Source organism: Mesocricetus auratus, unplaced genomic scaffold (assembly GCF_017639785.1).
Source record: "Mesocricetus auratus isolate SY011 unplaced genomic scaffold, BCM_Maur_2.0 Super-Scaffold_4256, whole genome shotgun sequence".
NCBI classification, from domain to species: Eukaryota; Metazoa; Chordata; class Mammalia; order Rodentia; family Cricetidae; genus Mesocricetus; species Mesocricetus auratus.
This window is the reverse complement of record NW_024429182.1, coordinates 56,915,293-56,935,051: the sequence shown is the minus strand read 5'-3', so window position 1 is coordinate 56,935,051 and position 19,759 is coordinate 56,915,293. Positions and strand designations below refer to the sequence as shown.

Here is a 19,759-nt window from a genome sequence, read left to right as displayed (position 1 = left end):
ACGCTCGGTGTTCTTTGGGACCTGCGCCCGAGAGTGTCCACGAGTGGCCCGGGATGCCCTTCTCTCTGCCTCCTGCTCCCTCTCTAGGACGGGTTCAGATGGCGAGAAAGCGAGGCCTGTGCTACACCTGCTTTTTGGTGGTGGCACCTGCTAGTGCCCGATTGGAGGACCCTAGAGCCCGGGCTGGTCTCGGAGTGCGGGGAAGCACGTGCACCCAGCAGGTGAGAGCGCGGTGAGCAGCCTGAAGTGGCGTGGCATGGTGTGGCAGGTGACCCGCTGGTTGAGTCAGGCCGCAGGTAAGCGCTTGGTGGCGCCCAGGGGCGGGGCGTCCTGGAGGCGGGGCGTGCCATCCCTGGGGACCAGCCCCGCCCCCGCCCCCAGGCCGAGAGGACAGCGGCCCCCCGTGGCTGGGCTGGCGGTAGCGGCTCTCCGCACTGCGCCCAGCTCCCTGTGCCGCCTTCACCTCATCTCTGAGGCGCGGCGCGTCCCGGGGTCCTGTCTGGCCATGGATTCGGCCTCGTCCCCGCCCAATGCGGAGAGGAAACGCCCGGGCTGGGGCCTCCTGCTGGGCGCTCGGCGGGGCAGCGCGGGGCTAGCCAAGAAGTGTCCCTTTTCTCTGGAGCTGGCTGAGGGTGGCCCGGCGGGAGGTACGCTCTACGCGCCCATCGCGCCACCCGGAGCCCCTGGGCCCCCGTCCCCCATGTCGCCACCTGTGTCACCGGTCACAGTCCCCGCAGACCTCGGACCCCGGCCGCGGGTGAGCCTTGACCCGCGCGTCTCCATCTACAGCACGCGCCGCCCGCTGCTGGCGCGCACCCACATCCAGGGCCGCGTCTACAACTTCCTCGAGCGCCCCACGGGCTGGAAGTGTTTCGTGTACCACTTCACCGTGTGAGTAACCTCCCTGCACTTGTAACTCCTCTGAACTGGTGCTACTGTGCTCTAGCTGTGACCCTCAGGGAGACAAGGGAAAACTAATCACAGAAACAGAAATCAGACTGGGAGCCGGTCCCTTAAGTTCAGGGACTCTGCAGTGGTTGAGAGGGAGGCATGTAGAGGGGGACACTTTGAACACGGGGTACTCCAGCCCAGGAGTTTACCCCACACCGCACTCTTGGGATGGAGGGACTGTGTTTAGGAGTTAGACCCCATAGGAGTAGTAAGCAAGCCGGGAGCCGGCCTTTCGGTGAGCGTCAGCTGTGACAAGAGAATCAGGTGCCCCCAGGAGTGACTGGTGTCTGAGTGCAAGCCGATCCAGGACTTGGTGGGTGTTTCTATCTCAGGCACTCAGAGCAGCAGGGATGTGTACAGGATAGATTGGCAGGTGCACTGGTGTTGTTCAAGATGTCCACAGGGGAGTGCCCATAGCTTCAGTAACCCAAGCTGATGAAAGTGGACTACTGGATACCCTGAGCCCAGCGGAAACATCAGAAGTCTACGAACAGCACCTGCTTTAGGGACCAGGGGAGGGAGCAGAGCTGCACCTGGCCTTCACTGCTCCCAGGTGGCTCTTATTCTCACAGACTGCCTGAGAGGGGCAGGGCATTCCATTTTTCAAGGGCAGGGGCACAGGAAGTCATCTCCAGGAATGGTCTGGCTGACCTCCTTGCTGCCTCCCCCTGGCCACCTTGAGGCAACACTTCCTGGCTGCCCAGCTTCTTGGTGCCCTGCCAGTTACTGGCTCCAGATTCCACCCTGCCGACCCCTCAGCTGATTGCTTTGGAAGTTCCATTAGGTGACCTCCTTGTGGCTTGTCTTGCCACCTGGGCAGGGCCTCCACTGGGTGTTCAGGGTTCTGTTTACTCTTCTGAGGCACAGCAAGAACCAGGCTCACAAAGGTGAGTTCTGATGACTGCTTGCCTTGCACAGGGAGACAAAGATCCTCCATAGCAGCCGGGGCAACTCTTAGGACACCCTGTCCCCACAGGCATTCTTGGTATGTCCTTTAAGGCCACCCAACCCCCAGCCTTGCCTCCCAAAGTGCCAGGACCCCTGAGACTTTGGGAGATAAAGGCTCTGCATGTGTCTGCAGCAGCAGTGGGCTTTTCTCAGGGCATAGGGAATAGTGTGCAAAGACCCCAAGGGACCTTACTGCTGTAAGAATGTCTAGAACACACATGGCTTGCTGCTCCTCTGCACTTGCCTGCTGGACCCTGAGATCCCTGAGATGAAAGGCGTGGGGTGCTGGAGCAGCCCCTACCCTATTACCTCTTTGTCCAGGAGCCCCATTTGCCAAGGTGAGCAGCCTTCACACACTTGCATGGTACCCTCCTGGGGATGCAGGTCCTTAGAATGAGCATCATCAAGTTCCTGACTGTGGCAGCCTGGCCCTGGAGGAGGAAGAGGGCATGTCCCGCCCCAGAGGAAGTCTGTGCTTACACTGTGCTTTCTTCCTGAATTGGATTGTTCAGCCCTCGGGAAGTTTGCTCAGCAGAGCTGCCTTTGCCCAGCCTCCCCAGCAGCCACGACCCACACAACCCTGGTAACTTTCTAGATTGGTGGTCTAAGGGCTTCTTTGTCGAGGAAGAGGGAGTGAGATGCTAGCTGCTGAGTGGTAGTTGGCCTACCTTCCCCAGCCCTAGCCCTGGCTGGCCATGGAGTTTAGTTACAAAGGGGAAGGATAAGTAAGCTGGGAAGACCCATGCTGGGCACAGCATGTCCCTTGCCCAGACTCTGGGGAAAGGGACCTTATTTCTGTCACCATCAGTAGATGGGCATAACCCTCTGGGTTATGCAGTCTCCTGAGATGAGACATGGCCAGCAGCTAGGAGCCTACACACATCTTTATGAAATGCATGATATGCTAGTTGCCCCTGGTGTTGCTCTAAGCAGCAAAAGCAGCTGCTTTTGGTAAGATGGACTCTAGAACATATCAGGTGATGATTTTGTGCCTGGAAGGATAGACCTGCTCTTGAAAAGCAGGGAATGAGTGTGTGGGGGTGGGGAGAGTAGGGGGAGAGCCAGTGTCCTGCAGGCTCTGGGGTATGCTTTCCCACATGCGTATGGAGAAACAGGCCCGGACATCCTGGCCCCTCCTTGGGGGACCCCTGCCTTGGCCCAAGTAGAGCAGCTCTTCCTGTGTCTGTGCTGGCCTACTTTGGCTGACAGGGTCAGGACATGGCCTCCAGGCACTGCCCTTTGCTGCTTGGGTTCACCCTAATCCTTTCCTGTAGCCCTTCGTGTCCCCATAGAAAGAAGCCCCTTTCCTAGCTAAGGTCACAGGGGTTCGACTGCCTTGCTGCTGGGCCTTGGCCAGGATCAAGGACAGATGTTCCACTGTATCTACTCTGTCAAGCTGCTTGGAGATCCTGGTTGTGACTAGCAACTAACTCCCTGGTTCTTGAACCTAAACTTGAGCACATTGTCTCCACCCTCTCACAGCCTTGGCTTGCTCAGTTCCCAAGAACTTTCTGGTGGCTTTTGCTAGTACCTCAGGGAATTCATTATGTGTGGAGCTTGCAGCTGCTCCTGGTGGTTGATTGGGTTGGCTTTTCCAAATGCAGGGGCTACACTGTATTGATATGACTCTCGTGGTACTGGGCAAGTGTTCAGACCCAGGAAGACAGCTAGCAGGATGATGGAAACAGCACTGAGGCAGTTGCAGGGCTTTCTGAATTTTCAAGTCTTCCCTTATGTTCCCTGAAAGCATCTCTGTTCCTCAGTCCTGGAAAAGAATACATTTTGAGGCATCTCTTTGGGGCTTCTCCACATGCCATCTCGTCTGGGGCCTGGCCTCTTGGTGTCATTTGCTGACTCTCTTGGCATCATCCTTTGACTGTTCAGATACACAAAACCACCTCAACCTGTCCTCAGACCCAACCTGGTATTTCTATGTACACTATTGCTTATAGTTGGAGCCCTTCATCTTGGCTTGCCCTTAGCTGGGTGGCCACAGGCATCCCCCCCTCCACCTACCCAGGACTCTCCGATAGGAAGGAGGAAGAGGAAACAAGCCCATGGTCCTCAGATCTGAGGAAGAGCTGCTCTACTCTGGGGTCATGAGGCATAGGGACCTGTGTCAGGCCAAGGTAGTCCTGGGAGCTACTGAGGCAGGAAAGAGGCCTATAGGGACTCATGGTGTTACAATGACAGAGGTAAGGCCTCAGCTGCTGTGGCCTCTGTTTCTTGGGAGTTTGGTGCTTGGAGCCCTCTGGTGGCAAAGTAGGGTCCGGAGCTCATGCTTCCTGGGTGTGGAGTCCCCTTTGCAAACAGTGGTTGCTTACAGTGCAGGGCGGTGTTCACAGCAGGTGTCCCTGGCAGAGGAGAGTTGCAGCTGCTTCTGTAGTGGCTTCTGAGTAATGGGATGCACAGGTTCTGGTTGTGACCTGCATAAGGGCCCCTGCTCCTCACTCTCACCTCAGCACCCTTATCTATGAAATGGAGCCTGATTAGCTACATGGTCCCTCTCAGCGCTGACATTCCAGGCCAACTGTTGGCTCCTATGCACCTTGCTGTGATTCATTTCCCTCTTTATGGGTCTGACAGGCTGGGCTCAGCCTCCAAGGAGCATGCTCCAGGCCCAAAAGGAGACTAAGGTGGTATAGGAATGTGTCCTGAGGAAAGGTTACAGAGAAGCTTCTGGAAGCTCTTATGTGGGGTGCCCAGCCCCTGCCTGTGGCAGAAAGCATGGAGGAATGGGTGTAGCCAACAAGCTAAACTTGAAGCTAAACCTAAGAAATAGTTGCAAAGGGGAAGGTGCAGGCCCTTTTGACCCTGTGGGGAAGCATATGGAGTAATAGGTAGGGCAAGGGGAGGCAGTGGCTCTGCCAGGCCTCCGAGTCAAAGAGTGGGTGGTGCTAAACTCTGCTCATCCCACCCAAGGCCTTCTGGGATGCATCCTCCTTGCCTTTTCCTGGTGGGAATACCTTTCTATAGCCCTGCTGAGACTTCTGAAGGCCACAGAGAGGAGCTAGTGGTAACTCTGTCAGCAGGGTGACTGTGGTCACCACATGACCTGACTTTCCATGAGGCTTCTAAGCATCTGAAAGGACTGCCTCTGTAAGCCTTTTATCTTCTGTTGTGTGGCCCAGCCCCATTCCCAGGACCTGCCCAGAGGCCTCTTGAAAGGTGGAAAGGACTGCAGCAGCACCTCTGTCAAGAGTCTGTCAAGTATGGCTACTTGCGGGGTGCAGCTGGAACCCTAGAGTTCAGAGAGGATACATTACTTGCCTAAGGTCTCACAGTTGGGTGTACCCAAGGAGCCAGGAGCTCCTTCCCCATATACCACATGATGATAAGAACCAAGTAAAGAATGGTCGCTGCTCTGGGAGGAGAGTCCCTGATCAGAAGGAGCCTGTCCTCTGAGGATTAATTGGGGTCCAACCTGGCACATGTCAGCCTTAGTGCACAATCTGTCAAATGTTCAGAAAGTGCTTCCTCCAGAAAACCTTCCCAGGCAGAGATATGCTCAGTGCCTCTGTCTATCCAGCCGCCCTGCCTTCTTGCACACAGAGAGTCCATTGGTAAAGGTGTCTTTGTTTGTCTGTTCTTTGGTGTTAGCATGTGTATTGACGTTAAGTGTTAAGAGGTTATATAGGCAAGCTGGCTGGCAGGCATGCAGCCACCCACCTGGTATTGTCTGTCTCCTTTCAAGGGCTTTCTTTGCCTTCTCCCTGTTGGTGCTCATCCCACCCTCACAGCCTGGGCTGTGGTCGACAGGCCTGCTGCCTGGACAACTCTAAGCCCCATAGACAGGCCAGACTGATGACATCTGTCTGCAGTATTTTTATCCAGTGACATTCCTGAGCTTGGGAAAGTGGTGGGTAGAGGCAGAGGCTGCCAGAGGACCACCCATTATTGTTCTAATAAGCCAGGGCTTCTGTCTTGGCCACTGTCCTGGCTGAGAGCACAGGCAGACCCGAGATGGGAGCACTTCATATGATGTTTGCCCACTTCCTGGCCACCTCCTGGGAAGTCCCCAACTCTGGTTTATGAGAACTGAGCAGAACATACCTGGATGTGGTTCCAGAAGGATCCAGACAAAGGCAATGTGTCCTGGGAAGAAGGCTGGGCCCATTTGTAGAATCACTCTCCCCATATGTCTGCCAGACTACCTCCTATAGCAAATGCACAGGTGTGTGTATTGACCAGAAAACAACCCTCTTCATGTGGAATATCCAGCCTTCTCAGCTTCTTTGGCCAGAGAGACTGTTCTTTCTCCAGTGGCTGCTCTTGCTATCTGAGCCAAAATTCAGCTGGCTACAAAGACATGGATTGAATTTTGGATTCTCCCTACATTTCTATTGTGTCTATTTTTAAAATTAATTGTGTGTGTGACTATGTTTGTGTGCATGTGCCTGTGCCTGATTGTACATGTATGTATACCATGTACATGCAGGCAAAACTAGAGGCAAGGAGAGGGCTTCAACTCTCTGGGAACTGGAATTACTGGAAGTTGCTGAGAACTGAGTGCTCAGAATTGAACCTCAGTTCACTTCAAGAGCCACAAGTGCCATTAACTGCCATATCTTCAGCTCCATATTGTGTCTATTTTTATGCCAGGCTCATGCTGCTTTGCTTACTCAAGTTATAATGTGGTGTTTGTTTTTTAAGACAGGGTCTAATGTAAAGTCAGCTGACCTCAGACACAGACTATGTTGCCAAAAATGACCTTAAACTCTTGAACTCCATCACCACCTCCTAAATTCTGGGATTATAGATGTGCACTAAACATCCTGCAAAATATACTATCCCACCTGTTTTAAACCGTAATCTCTCCTCCCCTTTTTGCCTCAGATTGAACCCAGGGCCTTGGGCATGCTAGGCAAGCACTCTGCCAACTGAGTCACACCACAGCCTGAGGATGTTTCCGAGTTATGTGTTGTACTTTCTACAGCCTTGTTCTTTTTGGATGCAAGTTCCTGGACCATTTGGGTTCTTCTATGACTCCATACTAATCTTAGAACTTAATTTTAGTTCTGTGGGGAAAATGCCACTGATGCTTTGATAGTAACTATATTGAATCTATATGTTAACTTTGTACCACAATGAGTACTTTAAGAATTTCCTTTGGAGCCACAAACACAGTATGACAGTCTTAAGTGTCCTCGTCAAGTTCTCAAGTTGTAATGTTCACTGTATAGACATTTGCCTTTTTGGTTATACACATCCATCCTTTTGTAGCTAATATGAGCAGACTTTGTTTGATTTTAGTCTTAGCAAGTTGGTGGTCAGATATAGAGGGCTGATGATAAACATGCATTTTGTTCTCTGCATCTTTGTTATATTCCATGACTAGTTCTAATGTGAGCATGTGTGTGTGTGTGTGTGTGTGTGTGTGTGTATGTGTGTATCTTTGTGGTCTCCTGTAGATGGAATTTTTTTGGGTCATCAGCTCACAAATAATGACACAGAGATGTATTATTAATTATGAAAGCTCAGCCTATAGCTTAGGCTGATTCCTAACTAGCTCTTATAACTTAATCATTTATATTAATCTACATTCTATCACATGACATTACCTCTCTCCATCTTGTACCTCCAGTTTCCTCTCTTGAGTCTCCAGGCATTTCTGCCTTTCTTCCTAGAGTCCTCTCTGTCTCCCAGAAGTTCCACCTAACCTCTTCCTGTCTAGCTATTGGCCATCCAGCTCTTTATTAAACCAATCAGAAGGCACCTTGGCAAAGACACATCTTCACAGTGTAAACCAACATTCTGCAACTGTCTCCCATGTGGCCCATCCTGTAGGCCATTCCCCATGCTGGTGTGGTGTTTGTTCTATGAGTTCCTTGGGTAAGATGCCCTGTGAGTTCCTTGTAGGTCCCTTTAGTTCACAGTGTACTTTATTAATCCTCATTACATGTGTGATGTGTGTGAGCGTGCACATGCACACGCTCACACACACACACACACATATTTTTCAAGACAGGGTTTCTCTGTGTATCCCTGGCTGTCTGGAACTCACTCTATAGACCAGGAAGTCTTGGTCTGAGATCTGCCTGCCTCTACTTCCTGAGTGCTAGGATTAAAGGCATGTGCCACCACTGCCAAGCTCTATAGTATACTTAAACTCCAGTGTTTCTCCATTGACTTTTTTCCTGGAGTGACTTTCCATTGATATAGTTTGTCCTTGATTTGTATCAACTTGTCATTGATACAATCTGTTAGATTCTGTTTCTCCTTTGAGATCTAATGCTCTTTGCTTTATACAGTTGGGTGCAGGAATTCACCTGTTGACTCCATTCCTTTACTATTCTATAGTGGGCTTCTCTGTCTCTTTTTAGTCTTTGACTGACATTTGACTTTCCTGACTACTATGTGCTTTTGGTTTCATTTGCCTGAGTTGTTTCCCATCTCTGAACTGTTTCAGTCTCTGTGTTAGTTACTTTTATCATTGCAGTAACAAAATACCTTGTAGAAGCAACTTAAGGAAAGATTTATTTTAGCCTGCAGTTTGAGCTAGGAAGAGACCAGAGACATTTTTTTTCAGACATCCTTTTCTTACAGAATCAATCTGTTGAAGAATTCTTTCAGTTTTGCTTGCTTTATAAAGACTTTATTTCCCCCTCCTCTTTGCAGGAGGATAGTTTTGCTGGGTATAGTATTCTTGATCGACAGCGTTTTTATTCCCTTTTAGGACTCTGGCTGAATCATCCCATTCTTTTCTGACCTATAAGACTTCTGCTGAGAAGGTTGCTTTTAATATAATGAAGATTCCCTTACATGAAACCTGACACTTCTCTCTTGCTGTGTTTAGAATTCTCTGCCTTGCATTTTTGGTGATTTGATGATAATGTTCCTTGTAGAGTATCTTTTTTAATTTTTAGTTTTATGTGTATGGATATTTTACCTGCACGCATGTCTGTGGCATGTGTGCAGTGCCTGCAGAGCCAGAATAGGGTGCTAGATCCCTAGAACTGGAGTTACAGATGGCTGTGCACCATTATGTGGGGTCTGGAAATCAAAACCAGGCCTTCTGGAAGAGCAGCCAGTACTTTTAAACACTTATCAATCTCTCCAGCTCTGTAGAACTTTTGGTTGTATCCATTAGGGATCCTTTGAGCTTCATAGGCTTAAATTTCTGTATGTTTTCAGTAATTATTTTGTCAACTATTTTATTGAATTTCCATGCCTCTTTCCTTCTCTTCTTATTCTGAAACATCCACAATGTACCCATTTACTCACTTTCTGGTCTTATATAAGCCTTGTAGGTTTTCTTTGCTTTGGCATATTGTTTTATTTGACTTTTCTTTTTTGTTAGACTTGTATTCAGGCTCAGGAATTCTTCTGTTGTATCTAGTCTGCACAGAGGCTCTTATAGTATTCTTTATTCTATATATCCCATTCTTTCTTTCCAGATACCACCCCTAGTCTGACTCTTTGCTAAATTTTCACTCATATTACAAAGTATTTCCCAGTTTTATTAAGTTGTCCTGCTGTAATCTGTATTGTTTGTAAAGTGTGTCTTTTAAAAGAATCACTAGTTTGAATTCTTTGTCAGGCAGTCTATTTTTTTTCTTTTCTCTGGGATGTATTGCTAGAGTTACCAGTTCCTTTGTGCTCTTTCACTTCTTTCTGTTCAGAGGCCTTTAGAATGAAGTGTTCTCCAGAAAGATAATGCTGTGCTCTTGACTTTAGGTGGGCTGTGCTCATATGCCTAGCCTCTATCCGCAGCCTCTAGGAAGAACTTCTGGTGGCTACTCTTTTCCCATTTCAGGGTACCTGCCTTATGCCTAGCCACCTTGTCTGTAGGGTTCAGATTTATTGGGGAGAAGGCCTTTGGGTTTCCCTCCATGCCTTTTGCAGGTGGGTGCCCATCTCTGCACCTTCTCTAAACTGTGCTCTTGGGCAAACTAAAAGGTCACTCAGAGCATCTCTCCAGAGTATCTTCTCAGGGAACTTGCTATCCAAAAGCCACAGTCAAGGTTCACCAACTGCCTAGATACCCAAGCCACCTCCAACTTGTTTCAGGCCTCAGCCCTTATAGAAAACCCCCTTTAGCAGCACAAGGACTCCCACCCTACCTCGGGATAGGAGTACATCTTTCCCTCATGTTGGTTGCAGCCTCCCTGAGAGGGAAAAGCACTCCATCCTGTGTTTCCTTCCCAGAGGTATCCCATCCACTTGGCAGAGGGAAGAATGTGGGGGTACCAGGGAAAGCCTACTTGTGTCTAAGCATCCCCAAGGAGTCATGTGATCCAAGAACTTGACCTTGGTAGAGTTCTGCTCTATACCATCCCTTCTTGGTCTTCATGAAACACATCTATGTCCCTGGATATGATGGCTTAAAATATGGTAAACCGTGAAGCTCTTGTGGTTAAAGGACCATGCTATTGGCATGTGTCCAGGCAGACAGCCATGGCAACTGAGCTTTACACATCCATATAAGGAAATGTAGCATCTCAAAGCAGATGGTCATGAGGGATGCTCATCATCAGATAGCCAAAGCATGAAACATCAGATGGGCCTCACTGGTCACACAGCAGGCTGAGATGACTTCCAAGTGGGCCAGAGAAGCAGTTGTGTGGGAGATACCATGTGCACAGGACATCATGTAACTGTAGGGAGCAGTCCCAGGTCTTAGGGTAGGTCTTCAGTGAGAAAGCCACCATGGAGCCAGGCATGTTGGAAGATATCTGTAAAACCAGTGCTTGGGAGGCAAGACAGGAGGATTTCCACAAGTCTGAGACTAGCCCTGTCTATACATCAATGCATTGTTTCAAACTAAACAAATCAAATAAAAATTGCCTCCAAGAGCCAGGAGAGCAGGAATGAGTATCCTTGCTTTATACACTTTACTGGGGATCATACAAATATAGCCTATTGTGAGTAAGAAAGAAAAAAACTAAGCTCAATTAAAAGCTTCAAGTGTAATTTTTTTGAGACAGGTACTGACTTTGTAGCTCTCTGGCTTTCCTGGAACTAGATAGGTAAGATCAGACTGGCCTCAAACTCAGAGATTCACCTGCTTCTGTTTCCTGAGTGCTTGGATTAAAGGTGTGTTACCACACTGAGAAAATGTATCTTAACTAGAAAAAACAGTCCCCGTTGATTAAAACAAAGAAGGTGTACCAAGAGGTGAATGCTGACTCTTAAGAATGGACTGACTTCAGGTGACATCTTTACATTGTCACCTCTTTGGGACAAATGCACAACTCTCAGAGACCATGTCATGGGGTGGCACCATTTCTCAAGTTGGTCTGAGGCTGCTGTTTGGGGCTGGTGCATAGTTATTCCAACAGTTAGAGGACATTAATCCTGAATCACCCTACATTTGAGTGACTGGCGTCAGTATTCATTCACCATGGTTAGAATTTTCTGTTTTCTGGAAAGGTAAGAAACAAGGCTATGAGCCCTCCTATCACCAAATTCCCTTAACCCCAAAGATCTATAGCTCCTAACAGACAGCTGAGCCTACTGACACAGCAGGTGCCCAAGCCAAGCCTGGAGGAGGAGGCAAGGAAGTGACCAGTGTATGCCAGGGCTTGTCACAGGACTGGAGAAAGCTTGACTGTGTGCCTTGTTGGCAGTAACAGCTGGAGTGGGTCAGAACGCATTGTGGGGATTCAGATCCCCAGTCATACTAGTGACTAAGGGACAGCTTTAGAGATGCACAGGTAATGGATAGCGCCAATTTCACCCAGCACACACCTGTCCTGCTCTCCTCTGTAACAGTAACCAGGGGGTACCAAAGCACTGAAGAGGCCCCATTTCTTCAGGGCCCCTACCAACTTCTGCTTTTGCCTAAAGCTGCACAGGGCTGAGCTGCACAATCATGGATCTTGGTGAGATCACAGATTAGGTTTTGAGTGCCTCAGCTACCAACTTGTCCAAATCTACATGGATGGGACAGTCTAGTATCGGACCCACATTGTCATCACTGCTGGAGGAGTGAATGAGCTGGGTACAGCCTCCAGATCAAGTTTATAGGAAAGAAATACTGGGACCAGAACATGCTTTGGCGGTAATGATGGGGGTGAAGTGTGTAAGTCATGATGGAAGGGACCTGTAGGGTAGAGAACCTGAGGTCTTTGGTGAAGAAATAATGCCAAGAAATATTCAAAGGGAGGGAGGGAGAGGCAGGGTGGAGGGACTGGGAGAGTGTGTAGCATGTGCCCTTCTTGGGTCCTGATTAAACAAAAATTGCAAAATCTACTGTTTGAGATTCCCTCTGGCTCAAGGATATGCTCCTTTTCTATGGTGAGTGTCACCTGTTGGGTCTGTGTTCGCTGGCTCCTGTCTGCTGTGTTCGCTGGCTCTGCCCAGTGGGGAGAGAGTGGGGTTGCTGTGATCCTTTTGTGCCTAGCTCCCTGGGGTCAGGCTGTCAGGAAAATGCTGGGGTGGAGCAGATAGACTGAGGTTCATGCCCAGAGCTCTGGTGCTTCTTCCTGTCAGCCCTGTGATATCAGCAGTGAGATGCGAATGCCTGGCTTACTGGGGGAGTGCTTGAAGGAATGACCTGCAGTGTCTGTGGTTGCCGAGTTAGGATGGGGCAATGCTAAGTGCTTCCTGGAATTGGACCTGTTCGTGTGGCCACAGTACCCCTTGAGAACTGTAATTAGGGAACTAGGAGAAGCAGCATGCCCACCTATCCCAGAGAGCCAGAGAGCTGTGGGGAAGCAGGAGGCATGTAGGTAGGAATGCCTTGGCAGGAGTCTTGGGCTGAGGAAACCAGAGGGGTGTTGGTGAGCCTTTGAAGGCCTTAGAGCTGCCCAGGCCCTGCTGGAGGCTTCCAGGAATGTGGGGGGTGGAGTACACCTGTACCCCAGAGACACCACCCGACTTCAGTTGAAGCTACTTACAAGCCTAGTGTGGTCTAGTGTCTACCTCACACCTCTTGAAAGGGGAAAAGGGTCCAGTGCCTTTTCCAGCCTTCCATACGGCCAGCCAGTAGTCCTATCTGTAGATAGCCAAGGCTGGCAGCTGCCTTCTGTGCTGACCTAAAGTGCAGAGACTTTAGGTAAGCACATTGTCTGGAGAACGGACAAGGACTCCTCCCACCCCTCCTCATCTCTCCCTCCTCTCAAGTCTTACTTTTACTTCCTCTTCTCTCCATTTTGCCTCCCTGTATTTCTCCTTCCTCCTCCCCATCCCCTCCTACTGTCCCCTTCCTTCCTCTCTCACTTCCCTCCATCTCCCTCCCCCGCTTCCATGCCTCCTCTACCTCCCTCTTCTCTCCTCCTCCCTCCTTGCCTGAAGTTTTTTACTTGGTAGCAGGCCAGGCCCTTCCCTGTTTCCAAGTAATGAGGCGTGCATAGGTCTTTGAGGTGGTTTTTGTTCTGTAGGGTCACTCCTACAGAGTCCTTAGCTCCCTCCCTGGGGACAGGCTATAATATCACGGTACTTGGCTCAGGGACCATGGGCTTGGTATTTAATCCACAGGTCCTGTCGAGGACAGCCTGGGCTGGATTTCTACCAGTTGTTGCTCACGTGGCTGGGGCGCTCTTTGATTGAGGCTGCCTGCTTTCAGACAATCCCCTCTGTGCAGGTGAGAGTCCCAGGAAGACCCGTGTTCTTGTTCTGTACCCCAGCTGACAGGTGACAGAATCACAGCATGGCTTGCTCTCCTTCTGTGGCTCAGCTGGGTAGCTGTAGTTCACAGCTGGGTCTTAGAATTGCGTTGACCAGATGGGTGTGGTTATTCCTTCTTCCTGGGAACCCGAAGGTCAGGGGTGTGTACAAAACCACACAGGAGATTTGGTGTCTTCGAGTCAGACCAGACTGAACACCTGGCCACCAATGACCAACAATAGCTTCTCTTCAGCTCAGGAGCCCTGCCTGGCACCCTCACGAAACCCCTCTATCTCAGGAGGACTGTGATTCACTGAGCACCCAGACAAGCCCCTCCCTAGCTGCAACAGAGGTTCACCATCTTGGATCCTCTATTCAATATGCAGTGGAGGTTTCCAGAGAACCCAGAGGACCCAGATCCTCCCAGCCAAGTAGGAAGCAGGACTCCAGTGGCAGGGAGTGTCCATCAAGTGGCCTAGTCTCCCTGGGAAGACAGCCTGGGCAGAAGGTGGCTCCAGGCAGAAAAGTCCACATTGCTTGCCTGTGTTGCTCTGATGAGACAGATACAATGCCCATCTCCCTGGGGAACTCTGTGGAAGGGGACCCTAAGTGGTGCAACTGTGAAACCTGGCTTTCAGGTGACATTGGAGAGCAGGTAGGCTTTATGCATTTAAAGATGGCCTCACCTCGACTGGATCCTAGAATGCCTTCTCTCGAGTGAGTGGTAATGGCAGGGGATAGTTTGAGGTGGATGTGGTACCATCCCAGAGCCTGCATACTGGAAGTATGTGGCCTGGGAGATCACCTTGTTTTTTGGGCTGCTTCCTCACATGTGGACAGGGCCTGGGCCTCTGTCTTAGGGAAGCTAATAGGTTATATGATCACAAGGGTTCAGGTATCACAGAGTCCTACATCTTACTATATGTGGCCATTTAAAGGCCTCTCAAGGCTGCCATGTTCATACCTTGGCATCTCTGGTCTCAGAAGAAATAATTTCTAAGTGGGCTTATGAGTGAGTCACCTCATTGCAAGTGTTGAGAGTATTCTGCATTGCTCTGGAAATAAGATTTGCAGTGAGCAGTTCTCCAGAACTTAGAGGAGATAAGCTATGCCAGCCACATAAGTTGATCTGAAGTGGAGCTGAGACACCCTTCCCTTTTACCCTGTTCCCACTAGCTTCTATGACACTGGGTGAGAGGCCAGATGGGAGTTCATATTTCCATGTGTGCACATGTGTATTAGGTTGGCAGGGTGACAGTCCACACATAATAAATGACTATTTTTATGTGGTCCTTGCTTCCAAGTCAAGCTTCTAGGTCTTAGGAAGTTGGAGTATTAGACTACCACAAGTGTGGAAAGGATTGTCTCCCCTTATGTTAGTGCAGAGCCAATGAGACAGGGGCCACAGAGGTAAACAGATGTGAGAAGAGGGTAGCAACAGCTGAATTTGTGCATAATGGGGAGAAATATATGGGTGGGTGGATGAATGGAGTAGTGGACAACCAACTGGGAAGCTGGATGGTTAAGTTGGTAGATGGATTGTGGTGGGTGGTAGATGTGTATGTAGTTTGATGGATGGCTGAGTTCATAGGTGGTGGATGGATGGATAGGTGAATGGATGGATGGTGGGTAGGTGGATGAATGGAGAGGTAAACTGATAGGATGGTGGGTGATAAACGAGAGATAGATATGATAATGGGTAGATGGATGGCTGAGTTGGTGGATGGGTGTGTGGGTGGGTGGATGGATAGTTAGGGTGATGGTGTGTAGGCTCTTGGTGTAGTGATAGGTAGATAAACGGAGAGGTGGGTAGAAAGATGAATGGGTTGGTGAGTGGATGAATGGGCAGAGAGATGGATATCTAGGTTGGTGGGTGTGTAGTAGGTAGATGCATGGAGAAATGGATGGGTAGGGTGGTGGGCAGAGGGAGGAGGGGTAGGCAGAATGAAAAATAGATAGAGCTTGTAGTATTCATTGAGGACATTGACCAAACCACCTGATGTCCTCAGAATGTCCATAGAATCATGTGGCCTTGCCTTTGAGTTGCTGTTCAGTCAGCCATCTCGAGCCATTGTTTCCTGTTCATCCTACACTCATATAACCAAAGTCTGAGACCCAAAGGGTAATAGTCTCCTTAACCCCAAAAGAGAAGCAGTCTTACTGTGTCTTTCAGAGACTTGGGAGAGACACAAAGCAATTTCACACCCTGAGGGGGTTTCTAAATATGCCTCTATGGTGGGCCATGGGCTGCCTAGCTGGTAGCTGACTCTAGGTCAGTGAATGAGTTCTGGATCAGTGGATATTGGTTGGCGTCTGTCTGTGGTGTTCCTGTGAAGTGGAAAGGCTGAACTCCGGTGTGGGTGTGGATGTCAATGTCAGGGATGTCATGTTGGGGTTACTGACTTTCATGTACCCTTCCCCTGACCTTTTCACTTACCTGGAAGTACATGGGGAAGAACTCTTGGTTTCAAAAAAGTCTATTCTTGGTGCCCAGAAGTAGTGAGCAGCATCTCAGGTCCTTGTTTTCTCTGATCTAGAGGCAGCTATCATGTCCCACAACGTCCTCATAAGACCCTTTCCATGAGAGAGTAACAGGTTTCCTGGACATGAGTAGGCAGGTGGTCTCACAAGAGAATCCTGGGTATGGGTGGCCTGATCTGCAGGTGAGAGCCCAGCAGGGCCAAGGGCCAGGGCAGAGCAAACTCAGAGGGAAACAAAGGGGAGGAACTAGCCAATGGTTTGCAGGAACACAAAGGAGACCCTCCACTGATGGCATGTGGGGGGCCTGTATAGAGAGGTCAGAAGCTGTGTCCTTGCAGACTTGACACCCAGACTTCTTCCCAGTGAGCTGAGCAGCCATAAAGTGTCCTAGTAGATGAGGATCACAGCCTGCTTTGAATCTCCAGCACTGCAGGTTTGACACTGGGCACAAGAGGGTTGAAGGCAGTGGAATCAAAGCAAAGACCACTGGGAACTTTTAGGAGATGTCTCAGCTGCCACAGAGAAAGCACTGGAGTGGTGGTGGGGTCCCAGGTTTGCATTTGACAGAAAAGTAGAATTGACACTCTGTTCCAGGTTCAACCCATGACCTCAGGTGTCCTGGTGACCTCGCTTTGTCCCCGGGGCACGTGATTACCACCTCACTTGGCTAGGAGGTAAAACAGAAGACAGGTTATACAAAGGGCCTTTGAGAAGTCCCTGCCAACCTGTGCAGTAAAGATGGTTTTCCGCTAAACTTGCCCTCTCTGTCCCAGATCAAGGTTCCCTGGCTTAGCTCTTTTGAGGTGTGCCACCTCCCCAGGCAAGTGGGAATGTTCTGGCTGTCCTTGACACAAGGGTGGGGAGCTGGGGGGAGATTGGGGACTCCACGTTTTCCCAGCTTTGGTTCTCAGGGCGGGCCCACCTCTGCTGTGCTTATCAAGGCCTCCCTGGCTGCCTGCCTGTGGCCTCAAAGTCATACCGCCCTGGGCGGGTGTCCTTGGGCAAGCCAGCCTCTTCCAGGGTGGGGAACAAATGGCTGTCACATGTGGGGTACCAGGCACCTGTTGAGCAGGGCACAAACTAGCTCACAGAGGTTCAGGGGTACCAGGCTCACATAGGCACCTAAGTATGTTCTCAGTGTGTCTCCTGGAAGGGCCTCAACTAGAGCCAGGCAGGAACCAGCCTCTGAAGGGGGCCTTGGAGGTGTCAAATACATCCTGTGTGGGGCAGTTCCTGTCAGCATAGAGTCAGAGGGAAGTGTGTGAATGGCGGCTGGGACTCCTGACAAGCTGAGCCTGCTACAGGGTTAACCCAGAGCCCAGGATGAGGGGCTCTGTCTTCAGGGCACTGTGGATATTGAATGCCACCTGGACAGACAGGTGCTCAGAATAAGGTCAGGACATGTAGAAGAAACTTTAGGACAATTAGATCTGCATGGAAAAGTGTCCCTCACCTTGGCAGGTGACAGGGTGCTCACCCTGGAGCAGGATATATGGTAATCTAGCTCGGAAAGAAGAACCAGAAAGAGACATTAAGGAATCACTATGGTGACCTCATGTGGAATTTATAACAGGTGCATTTCTGTGTTTTGTATAAAAAAGTTCACCTTAATAAAAATAATAAGAAACCTGCCAAAGGCCCCTGCCTCCCAATGGGGGGGGTGTTTCTTGTCATTTTGGGTGGAGGATTCTGATTGAATGTGCTTTGGGACTAGAAGGAGTTTTGGGCCAGGAGCATATGCCTGGTGAGAAGTCCCATAGGCTTTTAGCCCCAGGGCTCTGTCTGTTTTAGGGTTCTGGGCCTGAGTTCCAGGTCCTAACCTTAGGGATGTCTGGGTTAGCATGAATGATGTGGGTGGGCAGAGCTGTGGCCTGATGGAAAGAACCGAGCTTCTGCATGGTGCATGGTTCACACTGGGAGAACCTCTGTCTGTCTAAGTGACCTCTGGGGTTCCCAAAGCCTTGGTGGGGGCAATAGGCGGAGCAGCCTAGAGTGGGGAAGGGGGCCCAGGTAGCTCACAGGTAGGTTTGGGACTAGAGAATGGGTCCCATTTTAAGGCTTGATCCCAGAGATACAAGGATTGGGAATCTACTTCTTGTCTTCTCTTTGTCACAGAGGGTCGGAAGACCAAGGATGAGTTCATGGTGATATGACTATGCCCTCTGGAGGCTTTGAAGGAAGCAAGGTGTTCTATACCTAGACACCAGACTTGCCACTGTTGTTGTGGCCTTCTTCTTAGTAGCCAGCCAGGGCCAGTTCCCCATCTGGGTGGGAGACCTAAGGCCCTCTGTGCAGTCAACTACTGCTCTCTGTCTAGCACACAGCAGGCCATCTGAGGGTCTGAGTCAGCGGGGACCTTGACCCCCCACCAGGGCTGGGACACCTACAATCCCCTTGCCTATATGGCTTATTTTAGTGAGGGCCACAGGGCAGGGGCAGAACCTGTGGCCCTAGGGCCTGTTAGGTGGCCCTCTGTCTGGTGCAGCTTGGGTAGTTTTGTGTAGCCCCACCCTGTCCCCATTCCCTGCTCCCATTCACTGCTCATGAGAATGTATTGCACAAGCACCTATTGTAGGCAGGGCTGCTGCCCTGGGTGGCTTGTCTAGCTTTGACTAAACCAGGTTCTTTTCAAAGCCCAGGGTAGGCAGCAAAGCATGGGGGCGCCTTCATCCTGTGTGGATGACCTCACACAGCTGGGCTCAAGTCAAAGGCATTCACATACATTGAGGAAGCTGGTCTGGCCTGTGTGAGGATGGGGCGGGGGGTGCGTCTCCACCAGCCCCCCTTCCAGGACAGGGTAGCCTTGGGTTTCCTGGACCCTCAGGTGAATGCAGGGCAGCCTAGAGCCTCTCACAGGTCTTCTTGGCAGCCTGATACCTGCTGGGTAGCCTGGGGCCATGCCATGGCAAGTCACAACCCTGAATATAGGGCTGGCAGCATTCCTGAGAGCCTGCAGGGAGCTGGGCTCTACCAGATGGCTCCAGATCTGACCTGCTGGCTGTAACCTGACCCATCCCTCTCCTGGAGCTGTGTGGCTGCCCAGTTGGGTCACCTCCCTGAGAACTCAGACCCTTTTGGGTGAATGTGGAGGCTGGGCATAAGGGACCTGCTTACTTATAGCCTGTCCAAGGGGACTCTGCAGTGTATTGAATCTTTCTGGAGCTACTGCTTAGGACATGTCAACCATAGCATGGCAACAATGGCCGTGGTTACTGGAGGTCACACAGACATGTGCTGGCCCAGTTGCTCCATTTTTATAGCTGTGGAGACTGAGACCCAGAGTAGAAGCCTTCAAAGAAGAGGTGACTCTGTCTAGGGTTCTGCTCTGGTGGTTATACGTCCATGAGGATGGGTGTGACTCACTCCTAGGCCAGGCATGTTTCTTCTCTTTAGAAAAGGGGCATGGTCCATCATGGTGGGGAAGGCAGGGCAGCAGGAGAGTGATGTCACTGGCCATGCTGTGTATATGGTCAGGAGACAGAGAGGGATGAAAAGATGGTGCTCAGCTCACTTTCTCTTGTTTCTTCAGCCTGGGACCCCAGACCGTGGGACCTCAATCTTAGAAACTCCATTCCCTTCTTCTGGGAGCTTCTAGATCCTTCTTTCTTTCCTACCGACCTCAGCCCCCTCATCCTGGCTCAGGCATTCTCCTTCTTCCTTGCTGTCTGTTCCAATGAATACACAGGTAGCTCCCACTCAACAACCTCTGGGGCCTACCCTGCCTCTTGGGGACCCCACCTCAGAGTGGGGTTTGCTTTCTGTAGGCTCTTCCTTGTGCCCCTACACTCAGGAACCAAGAATGAAGTGCAATCATGCTCCTCTCACACCC

General features: G+C 50.4%; 1 protein-coding gene across 8 annotated transcripts in view; it reads left to right on the top strand.

The window, feature by feature from the left end:
• The first annotated feature begins 402 nt into the window (after positions 1–402).
• The window catches only part of Kcnq1 (potassium voltage-gated channel subfamily Q member 1), a 318,938-nt gene continuing 299,581 nt past the window's right edge, over positions 403–19,759 (top strand). For 3 of the 8 annotated variants that reach the window (XM_040751016.1, XM_040751022.1, XM_040751027.1), the window contains exon 1: positions 406–891. In XM_040751016.1, the coding sequence (XP_040606950.1) occupies positions 506–891 (386 nt within the window). In that variant the 5' untranslated portion in view covers positions 406–505. Of the gene's footprint in view, positions 892–19,759 lie in introns of all 8 variants that reach the window. The other 5 variants (XM_040751002.1, XM_040751005.1, XM_040751033.1 and 2 more) reach the window with 4 other exon arrangements.